Source organism: Colias croceus, chromosome 14, assembly GCF_905220415.1.
Source record: "Colias croceus chromosome 14, ilColCroc2.1".
NCBI classification, from domain to species: domain Eukaryota; kingdom Metazoa; phylum Arthropoda; class Insecta; order Lepidoptera; family Pieridae; genus Colias; species Colias croceus.
In genome coordinates this window covers 9,348,811-9,363,001 of record NC_059550.1, presented here as the reverse complement: position 1 = coordinate 9,363,001, position 14,191 = coordinate 9,348,811, and the positions used below count along the sequence as shown (strand labels likewise).

Here is a 14,191-nt window from a genome sequence, read left to right as displayed (position 1 = left end):
AGGTAAGTACTTTATTGGAGCAATTTTAAATTACAATTTACAACACAGGAAACACTGAAAATATTAAATATAAAATTGATTAATTAATTCTAGCGTACTATTATTATAGAAGTCATTTCTTATTTCTCGTTCCTTTGTTTCTCTATAGTTCCACATTTTTATGCCGTTTGTTAATTTTGCAGAAAAACATGCACTCGTTCATTTACCATTTGCCAACAAAAATATTGCCACCATAGAATACCTATATAATTTAGGTACTCTAACTCTAACGCGACTGCCACAAGAGCGTGTGTGCCGAGCACACGTGTCAGAAGTGAAACTGCTTTGGCAAGATTCAAAGATACCAAAATCGTCGCCTTACTCCATGCCGCGACCTTGAAATTTTACTGGCAACGCGACCAAATCAGTTACAGTTTGCCATTTTTTTATTAATAATATATTTCTATCGAACACGATAATGTTTAAAAATGTAAGAATGCCGTAACTATACAAAGAAAACATTTATAAAAATATTTTTGCTAGTCGCATGTATATGTATAATATTATCAATTATGTATTATACCGTTATTATAAGGTTATTATAGATACCTATCACCTACTAACCTACCTACTATAAAACAAATAAATATTAAGTTACTATAAGTAATAAAACGTAATTTCGTAAAAATAATACAAATAATTTAATTGGTAAATAAACTAATCCTTTTTCGCATTTTTAGGCCCCTTTGTTCTTTTCCATTTCATTCTTCGGTTTTGAAACCAGACCTTAACCTGTAAACAAGAGATTTTTTTTTCTATTTAAAGCCAAACCAAAGAAATTGGAAACAAAATACAAGAATGATTTCTATTAAAAACTACAAATACACATGAAAGGGATTTTTTTAAGAATACAGGCTTATAGTTACCTACTTAATTTTTTTTTGACTAATTTCTTGCAAGCATTTCTATACTTTTTACTGGTAGAGCCCAAGGGTAGAGCGCTGATAAAATAGCTGCTAAAAATATAATTGAGGTTGCTTCCATATAAAATAAATCTTAATAAAAAAAATACCTGTCTCTCAGTTAGATTCAGTGCGACAGCGATCTCATATCGTCGCAACCTCGTCAGATAATTTGCGCGGGAAAACTCCGCTTCCAAATTGCGAATTTGTGTTTTTGTAAACGCAGTCCTCTCTTTTCTGGAAGCAGTTGGTGAACGAACTTCTGTAAAGATTAAAAAAAATCAAGACGACACAGATTAATTAAACCTAAACTTTTGTAAAAAGTGCAGGTTTTATTATGATAATATAATATACTTATTAGTTATTATGCAGTTACATATTTATAGAAATAACTACAGGGCAACTATGGAGTTTCTTGCCGGTGCTTTTCCGTAGATACTGCTTTCCAAATCGGTGGTAAATGTTAAAAATATGTAATGACGATTGGAAAGTGCTTCTCGAAGAAGTCTAATCAAAATTCGATTATCGAATAAATAAATGTTTGAGTTTGAGTTTGAATTGCGTCTAGGTACCTATTCTTTGATGCTTACCATATGTGTCAAGCGCCGGCGCCTAGTGTTTATAATTTTATTGCTTTCCTGTACAGGTGGGTTTTATGGTTTTGCATTGTTTAGCTTAAACGATCTACGTAGTCTAGTCTAAACTTCAGACTAACTTTTCGCTTTAGGTTTCGTCCGAAGAAAAATAGATTCATGCTATGTTTTATCAATTTCAAATTAAAAACATAGAGCTTTCGTTAAACTTCCAGAATTTTAGAGTTTCACTCCTAGTCCTTGTGAGATCAATTTAAAACATAGGTATGTTCAATGATAAAGATACAGAGAAAAATATTAAATTAGTTAGCTTAACAATAAACTTAATAAATTGTTTGGCGCGATCGAATTTTTAAGGATGAGACGTGTCTTTGTGATCTTCGGTAGGCATTTAACTAACATGAGTTTTTTTTAAACAAATAGTTATAAAATATTTTTTTTTCGTAGAGAAGAGAGTTTGCGTTTCATCACCTAGACATAATTACTATTAACTACCTTATTATTGTGAGTAGATAGTTATTGCAATTTTAATACCTACATAATATATACATAAATACAACAAACATTAAAATAAAACATGGAAAACAAACTTAGAACAATACAGATTACAATTACGTAGAAAGTAGCGTTAGTTACACCAAGACCAGGAACGGCTGAATGGATTTCGATGATATGTGATTTGTTACTGAGGTTTTAAGATCACTATAAAAATGGTAGGTACTTAAATAGTTGCAGAAACTTGTAAAATATAATATCTAGATGTATGGATATATGAGCTTTCCGACTTGTGAAAGGTAACTTCCACATGTAAGTATATGGTATAAGATGTCACCGCGGAATAAAATAGTCTATACGATTTGTCACTGTTTATCCACCATAATAAATCGCTCCGTTGCAATTTGAACTCCGCTCCGCAGTTTCACCCACGTGGCTTCGCTCCTGTTGGTCTTAGCGTGATGATTTATAGCCTATAGCCTTCCTCGATGAATGGGCTATCTAACACCGGACAGAATTTTTCAAATCGGGCCAGTAGTTCCTCTGATTAGCGCGTTCAAACAAACAAACAAACTCTTCAGCTGTATAATATTAGTAGGTATACCTAGATGTTAGTAAGGTTAATACCTAAGGTTAATACAGATGACTTACCTTCTTCGCTGTAACTCAAAGTTCCCGCTGATTCCACCTCATTTTCTTCTTTAAGTACTTGGCTGTTTTGCCACCACTGCCAATCCCAACTCCCATCTGGTACATTCGTTCGACAATCGTAGAACATTTGCAGGAAATTTTGGCTAAAATCCTGCTCATAAGTTGAGGACACTTCCTGGTAAATTGGCTCAAAATGTTCGCTATTGAAAAGCTCTTCTTGCTTCAGGTCAAAGCTCTCTTCGTTTTGTATTAGGAAGTTGGTGCGAATGTATTCCATTGTGCAAAATTTAAATGTTCATGTGTACGTCTTATCCTCTGAACTTTCAGGATTGAACTGTGATGTTTTCAGTTGAGATCGGCGCGTGCGGCTGTAGGCGGGGCCTATTTGGGCGGAGATCTCGAACAACATCATTTGTTAAGTCATAAACAGACAATTTCATGTCGGCCCCTTTGTTATTTCTTTATTTGGAGCGCTTGGACTTTTTATTGTACCTACTGAAACTTGTTGACGTATTATTATTTTTTTTGTTTAATCTTATTTATGTAGTTAGTTACCTATTTAAAAAGACCATGCACTGTTTATAGTGAAAAAAGTTACATAGAAAACCCATATTTATTTATAAGTAACCTACATAGCTTTTTGCCCACATCTTCACTCGCGTACCTAATAAGGAAATTTATACCAAACAAACATACTTCGCTATTAAGACTTTTTGTTATAATTTTGGCCAAGCCTTGGTACTTAAATAACAATTTATTAAAAAAAAAACAATATCCTAAAATCTTCAAGGAAACGCAGCTGTATTGCAAATCCATTCTAATATTATAAATGCGAAAGTAACTCTGTCTGTCTGTTACTCAATCACGATTCACGCCTTAACTACTGAACCAATTTGCATGAAATTTGGTATAGAGATATTTTGATACCGGCTGCTTTATACCCCGGGACATAGGATAGATTTTATCCCGGAAACCCCACCGGAACTGGAACTATGCGGGTTTTTCTTTGACTGCGCGAGCGAAGCCGCGGGTGGAAAGCTAGTTTTAAATAAGTATAAGAATATTCAGATTTTCATATTTAACATCGTCAGGAAAAAAAGGGAGGAGGTTCTCAATGCGGTCGATATAATATTTTTTTAATAATATGTGTGGTACCAAGTAGCAACTATTGTAGAGTCTAATTACACTTGTATCCAATAAGCAATTACATTTACAAATCAATAAACGTAATTAAGATTTAGGTGTGAAAGCGATGTAGTTGGTGCTTGTTGCTTGTTAGCGAAATCCCTTGGGATTGGAGCGTCCCTTCATTCTCACGACGAAATGTGATGATGGATAAATGGCTATTTTAACTGGCGATTTATTCGTGAATAACAAATAACGTAAGGATACCTACTATATAAATGAGTTTTTTTTCTTAATTAATGGCTAAGCCTGTGAAACATTTCTTCCGAGCTGATTATTATTTTATGAAAGTCTTACATGGAGCTTCAATTAGGTAATTGTAAAAACTATAAAAAACATAAGGCTATTTAAGATGGCCTCGATATAAAATGAAATATATAGTAACATTTTATATTATATTATCAGCTTCACCTAGCTTCGAATAAGTATTAAGTTTATTATGAACTAGCTTCCGCCCGCGACTCCGTCCGCGCGGATGTCGGTCTTCGCGTGGATGGTTTATTTCTTCATTTTGAGTAACTCTGACAATGACATCTTATAAATATATATTGGACCCAAATACGGCCTATAATAATACGCAACGTGTGTTCGCGGTTCTACAGAACAACGTCTATGGATAAAACTGAAAAATTAAGATTATTTTTTTTCTACGTATTTTTCCAGGATAAAAAGTATCCTATTTTACGCCCAGGATAATAAGGCATAATTATACCAAGTTTCATCGAAATCGAACCGTTAGTTTTCACGTGATGCCTTCACATACAGACAGACAGACAGACAGACAGACAGACAAAAATTTTTTTAATCACATATTTGGGTTTGGTACCGATCCAGTAACACCCCCTGGTATTTATTTTTTCAATATTTTCTATGTACAGAATTGACCCTTCTACAGATTTATTATATGTATAGATGAATATTAAGCCGCTTTAATAGCAAAAGCCGGGTCGTAATTAATTTTACGCATATCTAAACAGCATCTATGCACAAAATCGAATCTTAACCTAATTTCGCATCGAGATAGAAACTGGAAGGAAATTCTAATGGTCTGTATAAACCTACAGGCGGTACCTATTCCTTCAGACATAGAGATGACTAGGTATTTGTCTAGATGGCCTTATAATCAAACATTGCAAGAACATTGAAGTTAAAATAGGTAGTATTATTGTATGTATTTTTATTATGAGTAAAATTGAAAATACCGCGGATTAGAGTTGGTAAGTAATTACTAATAATGTATCTGTATTTTGCGTGCTTTTGGTAAAACAACGATGTCTACTAATAGGTACAATTTAGTGTTGAAGTTTGCGTACTTTACGGTTCAGGTTTTGTTATACTGGAAAATAGGCACAATAAATAAGCACTGTTTCATGAACATAAAAGGTTTTAAGTTTTTATATTGGATTGAGCTGTAAAATAAAATACCTTCGGAAATGATCTGTTACCTACTGTTTAAGCTCCTTGGTGCAGAGAGCTTTCAGATGCCATTTTCACTTACCTACCTACCTATAACCACGTTGTTGTCTAGTAAGAAATAGAAGTCTTATCATTATCACTTACATACCTACAGCTTCGCAAAGGAAATTATTGCCCAAGTTTTATATGCAATGAAGAAACTTCTATAGTTTTTGGGTCATATTGTATGGAATGTCTAATATATAAGGTACATACTCGAGTCGTGGTGTTTGAAATTAAATTTTTCTGAAACATCTTGACAGATTCTCATGAAATTATATTGTGTGCATATCGGTTTGAGATTCGAACAACATCAATTTTTCATCCCCCTCAATGATAAGACTTAAGAGTAGGTACCTACCTAAGGCAGAACAACATTCGCCGGGACAGCTAGTATGAGCTATGAATATAATAATATCTATGTGATGCTTGAACAGACACACAGTAAAAAGTGTAAACATTGGTATTGCTCATTAATATCCATAAAGTTTTCACTGAGTCTTGTTTAGGCAGCTGTAACACGTGCGACGATCAATATATTCATATTATTTTATATTCTTGTGTTTTATTTCTATCGTCGGTAGGTAATTAGTAATAACCTAATAAAATATAATATTATTCTAGGATCCAAGTGTTTTACTTGGTCTGAGAGCTTTTAAACTTTACGTTGATATCCTAAAACTTAGTACCTAGTACCTACCTACAAGAGGCGATATTCAAATTTTCAAAAGATAAGGGCGTTTGAAAACTCTTAAGTTTCATACTCCCCAATTTTAACAGTACCTAATAACCGATACGCAATTTTGTTTTATTCGCTTTGTTTAACACATTACTAACTAGGTACCTAACAGCTAACTATATGTATCTAGGTACTAAAACCTTCACCACTGAATAGATATTAAGAAACCGCATCTAAAGCCGTTGCAATTATGTAAGCATACATAGACGATAGAGACAGACAGATGAAAGCTAGTTTGTTTCATATAATGTAGTGAAACCTCTTCCTTTAATGGGGATCTATGTACCATAGTGTAGGTACTAGGTAGGTACAATAATAATTCGGTATGTACTATGTACATACATGATACACATCGTAGCAGCTTAATGCTCATAACTCGTCTTAAAAAATAAAAATAAACCCAATTAAGCGGTCCTGTTAGCAGTGAATAATTTCGGTCATTCGGGAACTGAAGGCGTGATGAGCGCAGCAGATACGATTAAAGTCAACCGCTCTTATTTATTATAACGCACTCTATAAATTTGACATGACTTATTTTAGATTATGTCCACACTCGTTTGAATAACTGTTAAAAATTTTACGACATTGTATTTGATGATTCAGAATAGCAATATTTAAATAAGTATATGTACCTACTTTAGCTTAGCAACAAGTTAGCAACCAATGAAAATATTGAATAGGTGATAGTTTTTTTTAATATTATCTGACTAATTCATCTGTTTTTAAAATTAATTAAGCAAATAATATCATAGATAATATAAGTAGGTACCTAATATGTTATTTCTATTAATATACTCAATTACAATTTAAAAATTTTATTTGACGTTATAATTAGATTGACGTGGACTAAGGACGTGGATTCGTCGATAAACAGCATAACAATTGATTTTTCAATTTGAATCCGAGATTAGCTCGTTCAAACAATCAAACTACATATAAAGTGCTTATGATATGATGATCTATTTAGGTATCATGTTATAGGTGAAAAATAAAACATCGTATATTTTAAAGAATATAATATTTATTTAAAATAACGTTGACTGAGATCAATTTGTTAAAATGCGTTTCTGTTACACTGCGCAAATATTCTTAGATGCATATTTTTTTAACAATCGATATGTTATTTACTTATTTTTATTACATACATCGGTACTTGTTTTTCCAAATGATTTCATGTCAAAAGATAAAATATAATAATAGATAAATTATTTATATCAGGTAAATAACTAGGTAGGTAAATAATAAGATGAAAAAAAAAATTAAACGAATCACAGAATTTTGAATTATTGCGCAGTGTTACATTTTTAATTTAGACATTGATAAGCCACAAAGGCTTAAAATTGAATTATTATAAACAATGCAAAAGCAATTATTTTATATTTCTTTCATCCAGATTGCAGATATCTAAGTAAGTATAATTTAAAAATAAATATCCAGCTATTCATTATTTAATAACGTGTCTTCTTATTACTAATAACTTTTAAGTATATTCCACATTTTTTCTCGCTTTTATTTTAAACTTTCAAACATTTCTCCATGTTTATTAAATTAGGATGAAAACCTACCTTTTATAAAATTTCCAAAAAAAAAACAGCATTACTAAACTATGATTTGTAATATATTTTTAAAGAGTTTGTTGTTTCACCATATTTCCCGCGCTTTTTACCGTCATCTGTCAGTGCATACCTTGTATCAATTCATTATAATTATTAAAATATTTTTTAATGCTTTATAAAATACTTAAAAGTTATTGATAATAAGCACACGCTACACGAAATATTTCGCCTAATTCTAAGTACATCTAATTAAAACATGTGCGGAAGCTTTAAGTTCAAGTCTTTCAGAATAAAGCTTATGATAATCGCTATATTTATTTTTTTAATTGTCTGATCTTGTTTTACACATCTTTAAGAAAATATAAAAATAAGTGACATGAAATGTTTATTCAATACAAAGTAGGTACAAACATAACTCTTCACACAAGCTATTGCTAATAATAATAGGCAACTGTATGAATGTTGGAATTAAACAAAAATATTTTTGAGAATTAAATCGATACAGATACTATAGGTAATTTTTACACACCTTTAAATGACTGTAGGTGTGTTTGATATAGTTATAATTAATTTTATTGTTTTGGTCTTGTAAAAACCACAGAAATTTATAAAATAATATTTGTCTAATATAATCCAATCGTATCGTGCATAACTGTTTATTTTGCAGTTGTGTTTCATTCTATAATTGTATGCCTATAAAAAATATCACCTTATTAATGAGGATGGAAATTAGAAATAATGTAAAAAAGGTAATCATGTTAGCTTCAATTTTGTAAAATGATTCGTGAACAATACGATAGATTAAAAGCCAAGCGGATTATATAGCTACGTTGACATTTATTCGATAACTATTCACCACCAATTGCGCTTATATCACAATATTACGAATACAATTTCAATTCTTCGTCCCACACCAATCTATATCCGCCATCTTTAAAATCCAGCCCATTTAGAATAATTTAAGGCCATCACTCGTTACATCCCCACAAATATACTTGCGCATTCATGACAAACGTTTTGCGATCAAAGATTGTTTCAATTCAAATGAGTGCTACAATTACGTGCTATTGTCTTTCCTTTACCTATATGGTATTCTATCGTATCTAAACATGACTATTCAATGTATTTCGTGGTACTATCATGATTGCAGTGAGAGTATCCGAACGAGGGTCGTAGTGACGTAGACCAGCAGCGCTGTTGTCGATGGTCGCTACCGTTGGTTATCTGTGCTCGGTTTATTGAGCTCTGACAGGGAGCTTGCGCGCTTCATGCTGTTAAATAAAAATCTTAATTAATAAAGGTTGTTATTTCTGTTGGTGTACTTTTTTTGCGAAAAGATTAATTTGTGTATTATTCAATAATTATTATAGCTTCTACAGAAATTACTGTAAATGACGTTCCAGAATAGTTTACTGTTACTATAGTATATAAATTTACTTTTTTATTCTACATGTAACAATGCAATGAAATATGTACATACATTAACTTACCAACTAATTTGCACACTACTTCAAACTTTCGAATAACCAATCATATAAAATTATAAGTGTTTGCAATAATCAAAAAGCCTTTGCGTCACTGTTCACAAAAGCGCACACCAAACTGACAGCTGTCAGAGCGTGTTGTGACGCGCCATAGATTAAACGAAAAAAAAAGCGTGACTAAACAAACCTGTCAGGATCAGAGAAGTCTACGTCAGGCAAGTTCACCGAGTGTCTTCCAGCGAGCCGATTGAAAAGTCTGACGGAAGATCGCCTCAAGGACTGTCCGATTTTCGAGAAACTAGCGCTGCGCGACACCGCGGGAGCCTGCCCCGTGTTATGCAACTTATACTCCATTTTAGGGACATGTTCAAGCAAGGGCAAATGCTAGGGTTACCAACTCTTTTTACAATATAGTATATAAGGTCTGAGATCGATAATCTTCAGACATTGCGTAAAAAAAGTATTTCTTGCATGTTAGTATAGAATGGTGTTGATCTTGTTGATATATTTTTTAATGAATTTTTGTTCAACAGTAAAAAGTACATTATAAGGCAAAACTATAATATAATATCGTTGTTAACAGTTGGGAACCCTGATGCGACATGGGATAAAAACACTTTTGTGCCACTCTTTGTTTAAAATAAGCTGTTTTAGGTACAACTACGAAAAGCGGTTTTTATATCGAGTGTTTACATAAAAGTGATTCGATAGATTGAAATATATATAAAAGTTTTTTATAATACGATGAATGTAAGTTTTTGGAAAGAATATAAATGTTTGAAAATATGTTTTATTGGGGCATATTAAATGTTTCAAATGAGAAATCGTAAGGTAGGCGAATGAATCATGCATCTATGTTGTATAGATCTAACACATGTGCCTAATCGAAAAAATATATAAATAAAAGTAAAAAATATTTAAATAAAATATATAAATACATTAACTGAAATTAATTTTTAATTTGTACATATACAATTTTAAATATTTAACACAGCTAGAATACATATTAAAATGAGATATGATACATAATAATATGAATGAGAATCATTGACATTTCTTATGTAGGAACTAAATAAGAGATAAAGATCCGAAATATGTCTTGTTTTTCTTTTAATGAATTGTGATAAAATTATCAGCCGACTGTTGGCTTATAATTATTCCTAAACTACTAACATTTACGCACACATAATAATATGTAATATCTTGTTATAATATAACGCAAGGCAAGTAATGACGTCACGCAGACTTACATATAAAAGTTATCACTATTTTCGTTCACTTTTTTGGCGAGTGCTATTCTGTCTAGTTAAGTGATATTCCAAAGAGCACTTAATTTAAAGTTTAATTTGTTTTGAATATCGCATTTTTATTTTTCTAAAAAAAGGACTCTTATTTTGAGAGATGGAAATAACGGCTGTAAGTATTAATTTTAACTTGTATGTTCGTTCATGCGTGCGTATGGGCTATAAATTGCATAACACTGTAGACGCCTTATAAACAAAAAAATAAAAACCAAATACATTCTGTTATATAAATATTTATTAACAATTAAAAATTATCATTCGACGACGCGGTTTAGTACTATTGTGACATGGGATATAGAAATACAGAGATTCTTCGTATATTTACTTTTGCAATCATTTTTTTCGTATTAAAAACTTTAAATTCTCAAGCATCCACGTACGGATAAAATTAAAATATCAATTATATAAAAAATACTATATTTTAAAATCTCTAACATAAAGCTTATACCGAAACATACGCTACACTGGAATGAAGATTAATAAAAATAATGACATTAAAACAGATTAAAAAAATTCTCGGCTGCATAGATAATAATAATAATAAATATACACAAATCTGACGTTTACAATAAAATCACATGCATTCTCAACTAGGTAGAACACAATCAACCATAAAAATATATTCAGCAAAATGATTTTTAAAATAAGCAAATAAAATAAAATAAAATCGTTGTTTCAACACACAGACTATAAAATACAATATAACCTCAAAATACGCCACAGATAAATGCAAATTCGATTGATGCGATAGCAATATTTTTGAGATGCGTTGGCTAAATGTCATGATATTAAAACATAACTGCATTTTATTTATATATATATCTCATCCGGACGGTATACAATAACATGATTATTTAAACAATATATTTTTTGTTATTTTTTGTTCTTATTTTTATCCTAACACATGCTAATAAATAAATCTATGCTACGTAAGCCCGCCCTTTTGCGTTTTATAGTTCACTAATGTTACCATGCTAAAAATAATAAGACGTATATGCTAAAAGTAATATAAGTATAATCTACAAAATACAAAAAGGCGGGCTTTAGTGAGTGTGAAGCGTGAATTCTTTTTAATGAGCGAACTTTGGAAAAAGTTATATAATATTTTTATAACAAACGTTATATATTATGTAGTTGCTAATATGTATTTGTCGTGTATTGCCTGTTTTAAAGATCCAAAGCGTAAAGAATTCACGCGAAAAGCGAGTGAGCACTTAATATAGGCATCTATAACTTAAACCTAGGCTATGTCTATATCTAGGCTATTGGTGCGGCGCATTCCCCGTGTTGATACCTAGCGCATTGAAAAGTTTCGATTTAAGATTCATGCGTGGTTCGCTTGCTTGGTTCGTGCCCTATGGACAAAAACATCAAATAAATGTGCAAATCAACAAAATAAAAGCGGTGACGTAACACGGCAACACTGGAAAAGAAATCAATAAAAAAAAGCTTGTCGAAGTAAATTGGGAAACACAAATATTGTATGTACAGCATTTTCAGAAATCAAAATCAGTTTATGGGTATTGGGTAAATAAATATATAATATTTTTTACTATTGGTACAGTTACTTGAAATTAAAGATTTTATGTTCTGAATTACTTAAAAAAAAAAAAACGTAATTTTCAAGTAAAATTTCTCAAGTAAAACATTAGTTATATGATGTTCAAAAGAATTTGTCTACTTCATATTTAACTCGAGAGATTTAAGGAAAATAATAATTATAATATATACACAACATACACTATTACATAAATTCAAATACATATACCGGTTAAACAATATTAAAAACAAAATGATAAAAATATGTACACTTATTTAGAAGCACAACTTGATAAATGACCGCGACTCTTGTTAAACTGAATATTTAATGAAATATTAAACGATACCATGTCGATGAATGATATTTTTAAAGCAATAAAAAAAATGTTAAACCTTTTTTCATAATGACAATGACATTTGACGTGTGTCAAATTAAAAAAAAAGTGTTCCAAAAAAACGCAACTGACAGATCAAACCGCGCGAAAGTTTCCCTCCAAAAAATGTATTAGACAGCCAATGAGTTTTCCCAAACAGTGATAAAGCATTGTGGACATGATACAGTGCGATTTGCCAAACGATATTGCACACAAATTTTGTATTGCGTCGTCGTTTTAAAGTAGCCTCGTATGTTGATTAGATATAACATTATTGTTATAATTCATGTTCTTAATTACGAACTTTATTCCCTTTGCAATACGAAAAATCTCAAATCAAGTATTACTGTTTTACAGATCAAGAGCTATGTAAAGTTTAACAGCCGATAATGCGTTTACGAATTCATTTTAAACATTTTAGTAACTCTACACGACATTAATACTATATCTCTCTCTATAAAATAATAAAATGGCCGATAGGCCTATCCCTCCAACTTATCTGTAACTTTTTTTCAACAATTAGTTGTAACTAATGAATGTCTTATGTGCTCTCACATAATTGATTGAGGTGTAAGCTTTAAAAAGTGCAAAATAACCTTATTATTCCTATTCAACGATTTACAAATAGAAATGAACAAAAAAAATAACTAATCCCGCCTAAACTATCACAAACCCACACCACACAACAAAAACCAACCAACAAACGAGGCACTCAACAACAACCCCCCTCCCATCCCACAAACAACACCAAACAACAACAACAACATCACCGCGCACGCACCGGTATCTCGTCGTGTTGCTCCGGCTCGAGCGCGTCCCGCCCGCGCGCTGAACGTCCCCGAGACGCCTTCATCATGTCCAACGCCTGGATTTGTTAAACCCAATATAATTTGGACCAATTGTTCTTTAGTAATTTAGAATTTCAAAACGCAATTGACTTAAACTCAACAACTTTTTTTGTTAAACCCAAATTTTTTTTTTATTGACAGTAGGGAAGCGGGCTTGACCACAATCTCGCCTGAGGGCCGAGACAAACGTCAAAACGAAAAGGAATAGAATCTGCTATCGATACTTATTGACATAAGCGTATGATGTTTTGCTAAGGAATTGTTCACCCTACCAACGACGACGACGACCACAAACAAAATTTTAATCCAGTCGAAATTTAACAAGCACAATTAAAAATAAATGTCATGAGCTTATGTCAATAATAGGCATGACGAAAGATTTTCAAATCCTCTTCCATAATGTGTGTATACGTTTACTATACAAGAAAAACCCTATATTTCGGTAATATACTTAAATTTAACGAAGATAAAAGCTATTTTTCAAAAATTATTTATTAACTGTGGCAAAACAGCTCGCAGGTGTCATGGCGTAGGCGTGACGTCACTCTTTAGTAAATACGTAATTATTTGTACGCATTGCGAAGAAAATTAAAAAAATATCTATTTAATATGTGTTATAGAAACGAATTTCAAAGTTTATAAGTGGTGTGCAGTATTGCAGTGTGAATCCACATAAAAATAATGCTCAAAAATGTGTTAGTAATTATTTCAAGCGAGAAAATAATAAGAAATGATTGTATAAAGTTGGCGCGGAGAACCCCGAAACCACGTATTCGTGAATTCGCAATTATATTTCTGTTCTGAGTCGATAAAGAATACGTGAAACAATAGAAAATAAATAAAAATGCGTATTCTCAGCATATTCATAACAACAAAATACATCTGACGTGAGTTGTTTACTTAAGCGTGACGTCACGCGTGTTTTAGTCAAAATGGCGAACTGCAGAATTTCAATGTTTTATTTTATTGATAATCTCATTAATCTTAATGTTTTTAAGATTTTTAAGTCACTATATTTAATTTATTT

At 31.6% G+C, this 14,191-nt stretch overlaps 2 protein-coding genes across 7 annotated transcripts in view; both read right to left on the bottom strand.

Moving 5' to 3' along the window:
- Positions 1–696: 696 nt before the first annotated feature.
- Positions 697–2,957, bottom strand: LOC123697602 (homeobox protein MOX-1-like). Its single transcript, XM_045644145.1, has 3 exons — positions 2,681–2,957; positions 1,052–1,203; positions 697–771 (listed from the first exon to the last, which is right to left on the bottom strand). Exons 1-3 carry the CDS (start codon positions 2,955–2,957, stop codon positions 697–699), a joined length of 504 nt encoding a protein of 167 aa, XP_045500101.1.
- A 4,103-nt stretch (positions 2,958–7,060) lies between these two features.
- Positions 7,061–14,191, bottom strand: part of LOC123697144 (kinesin light chain) — a 60,404-nt gene continuing 53,273 nt past the window's right edge. For 3 of the 6 annotated variants that reach the window (XM_045643566.1, XM_045643565.1, XM_045643564.1), the window contains 2 exons: positions 13,098–13,181; positions 10,621–11,758 (listed from right to left, as the gene is read on the bottom strand). In XM_045643566.1, the coding sequence (XP_045499522.1) occupies positions 11,666–11,758; positions 13,098–13,181 (177 nt within the window). In that variant the 3' untranslated portion in view covers positions 10,621–11,665. Of the gene's footprint in view, positions 8,887–10,620; positions 11,759–13,097; positions 13,182–14,191 lie in introns of those variants that run through there. The other 3 variants (XM_045643567.1, XM_045643569.1, XM_045643568.1) reach the window with 3 other exon arrangements.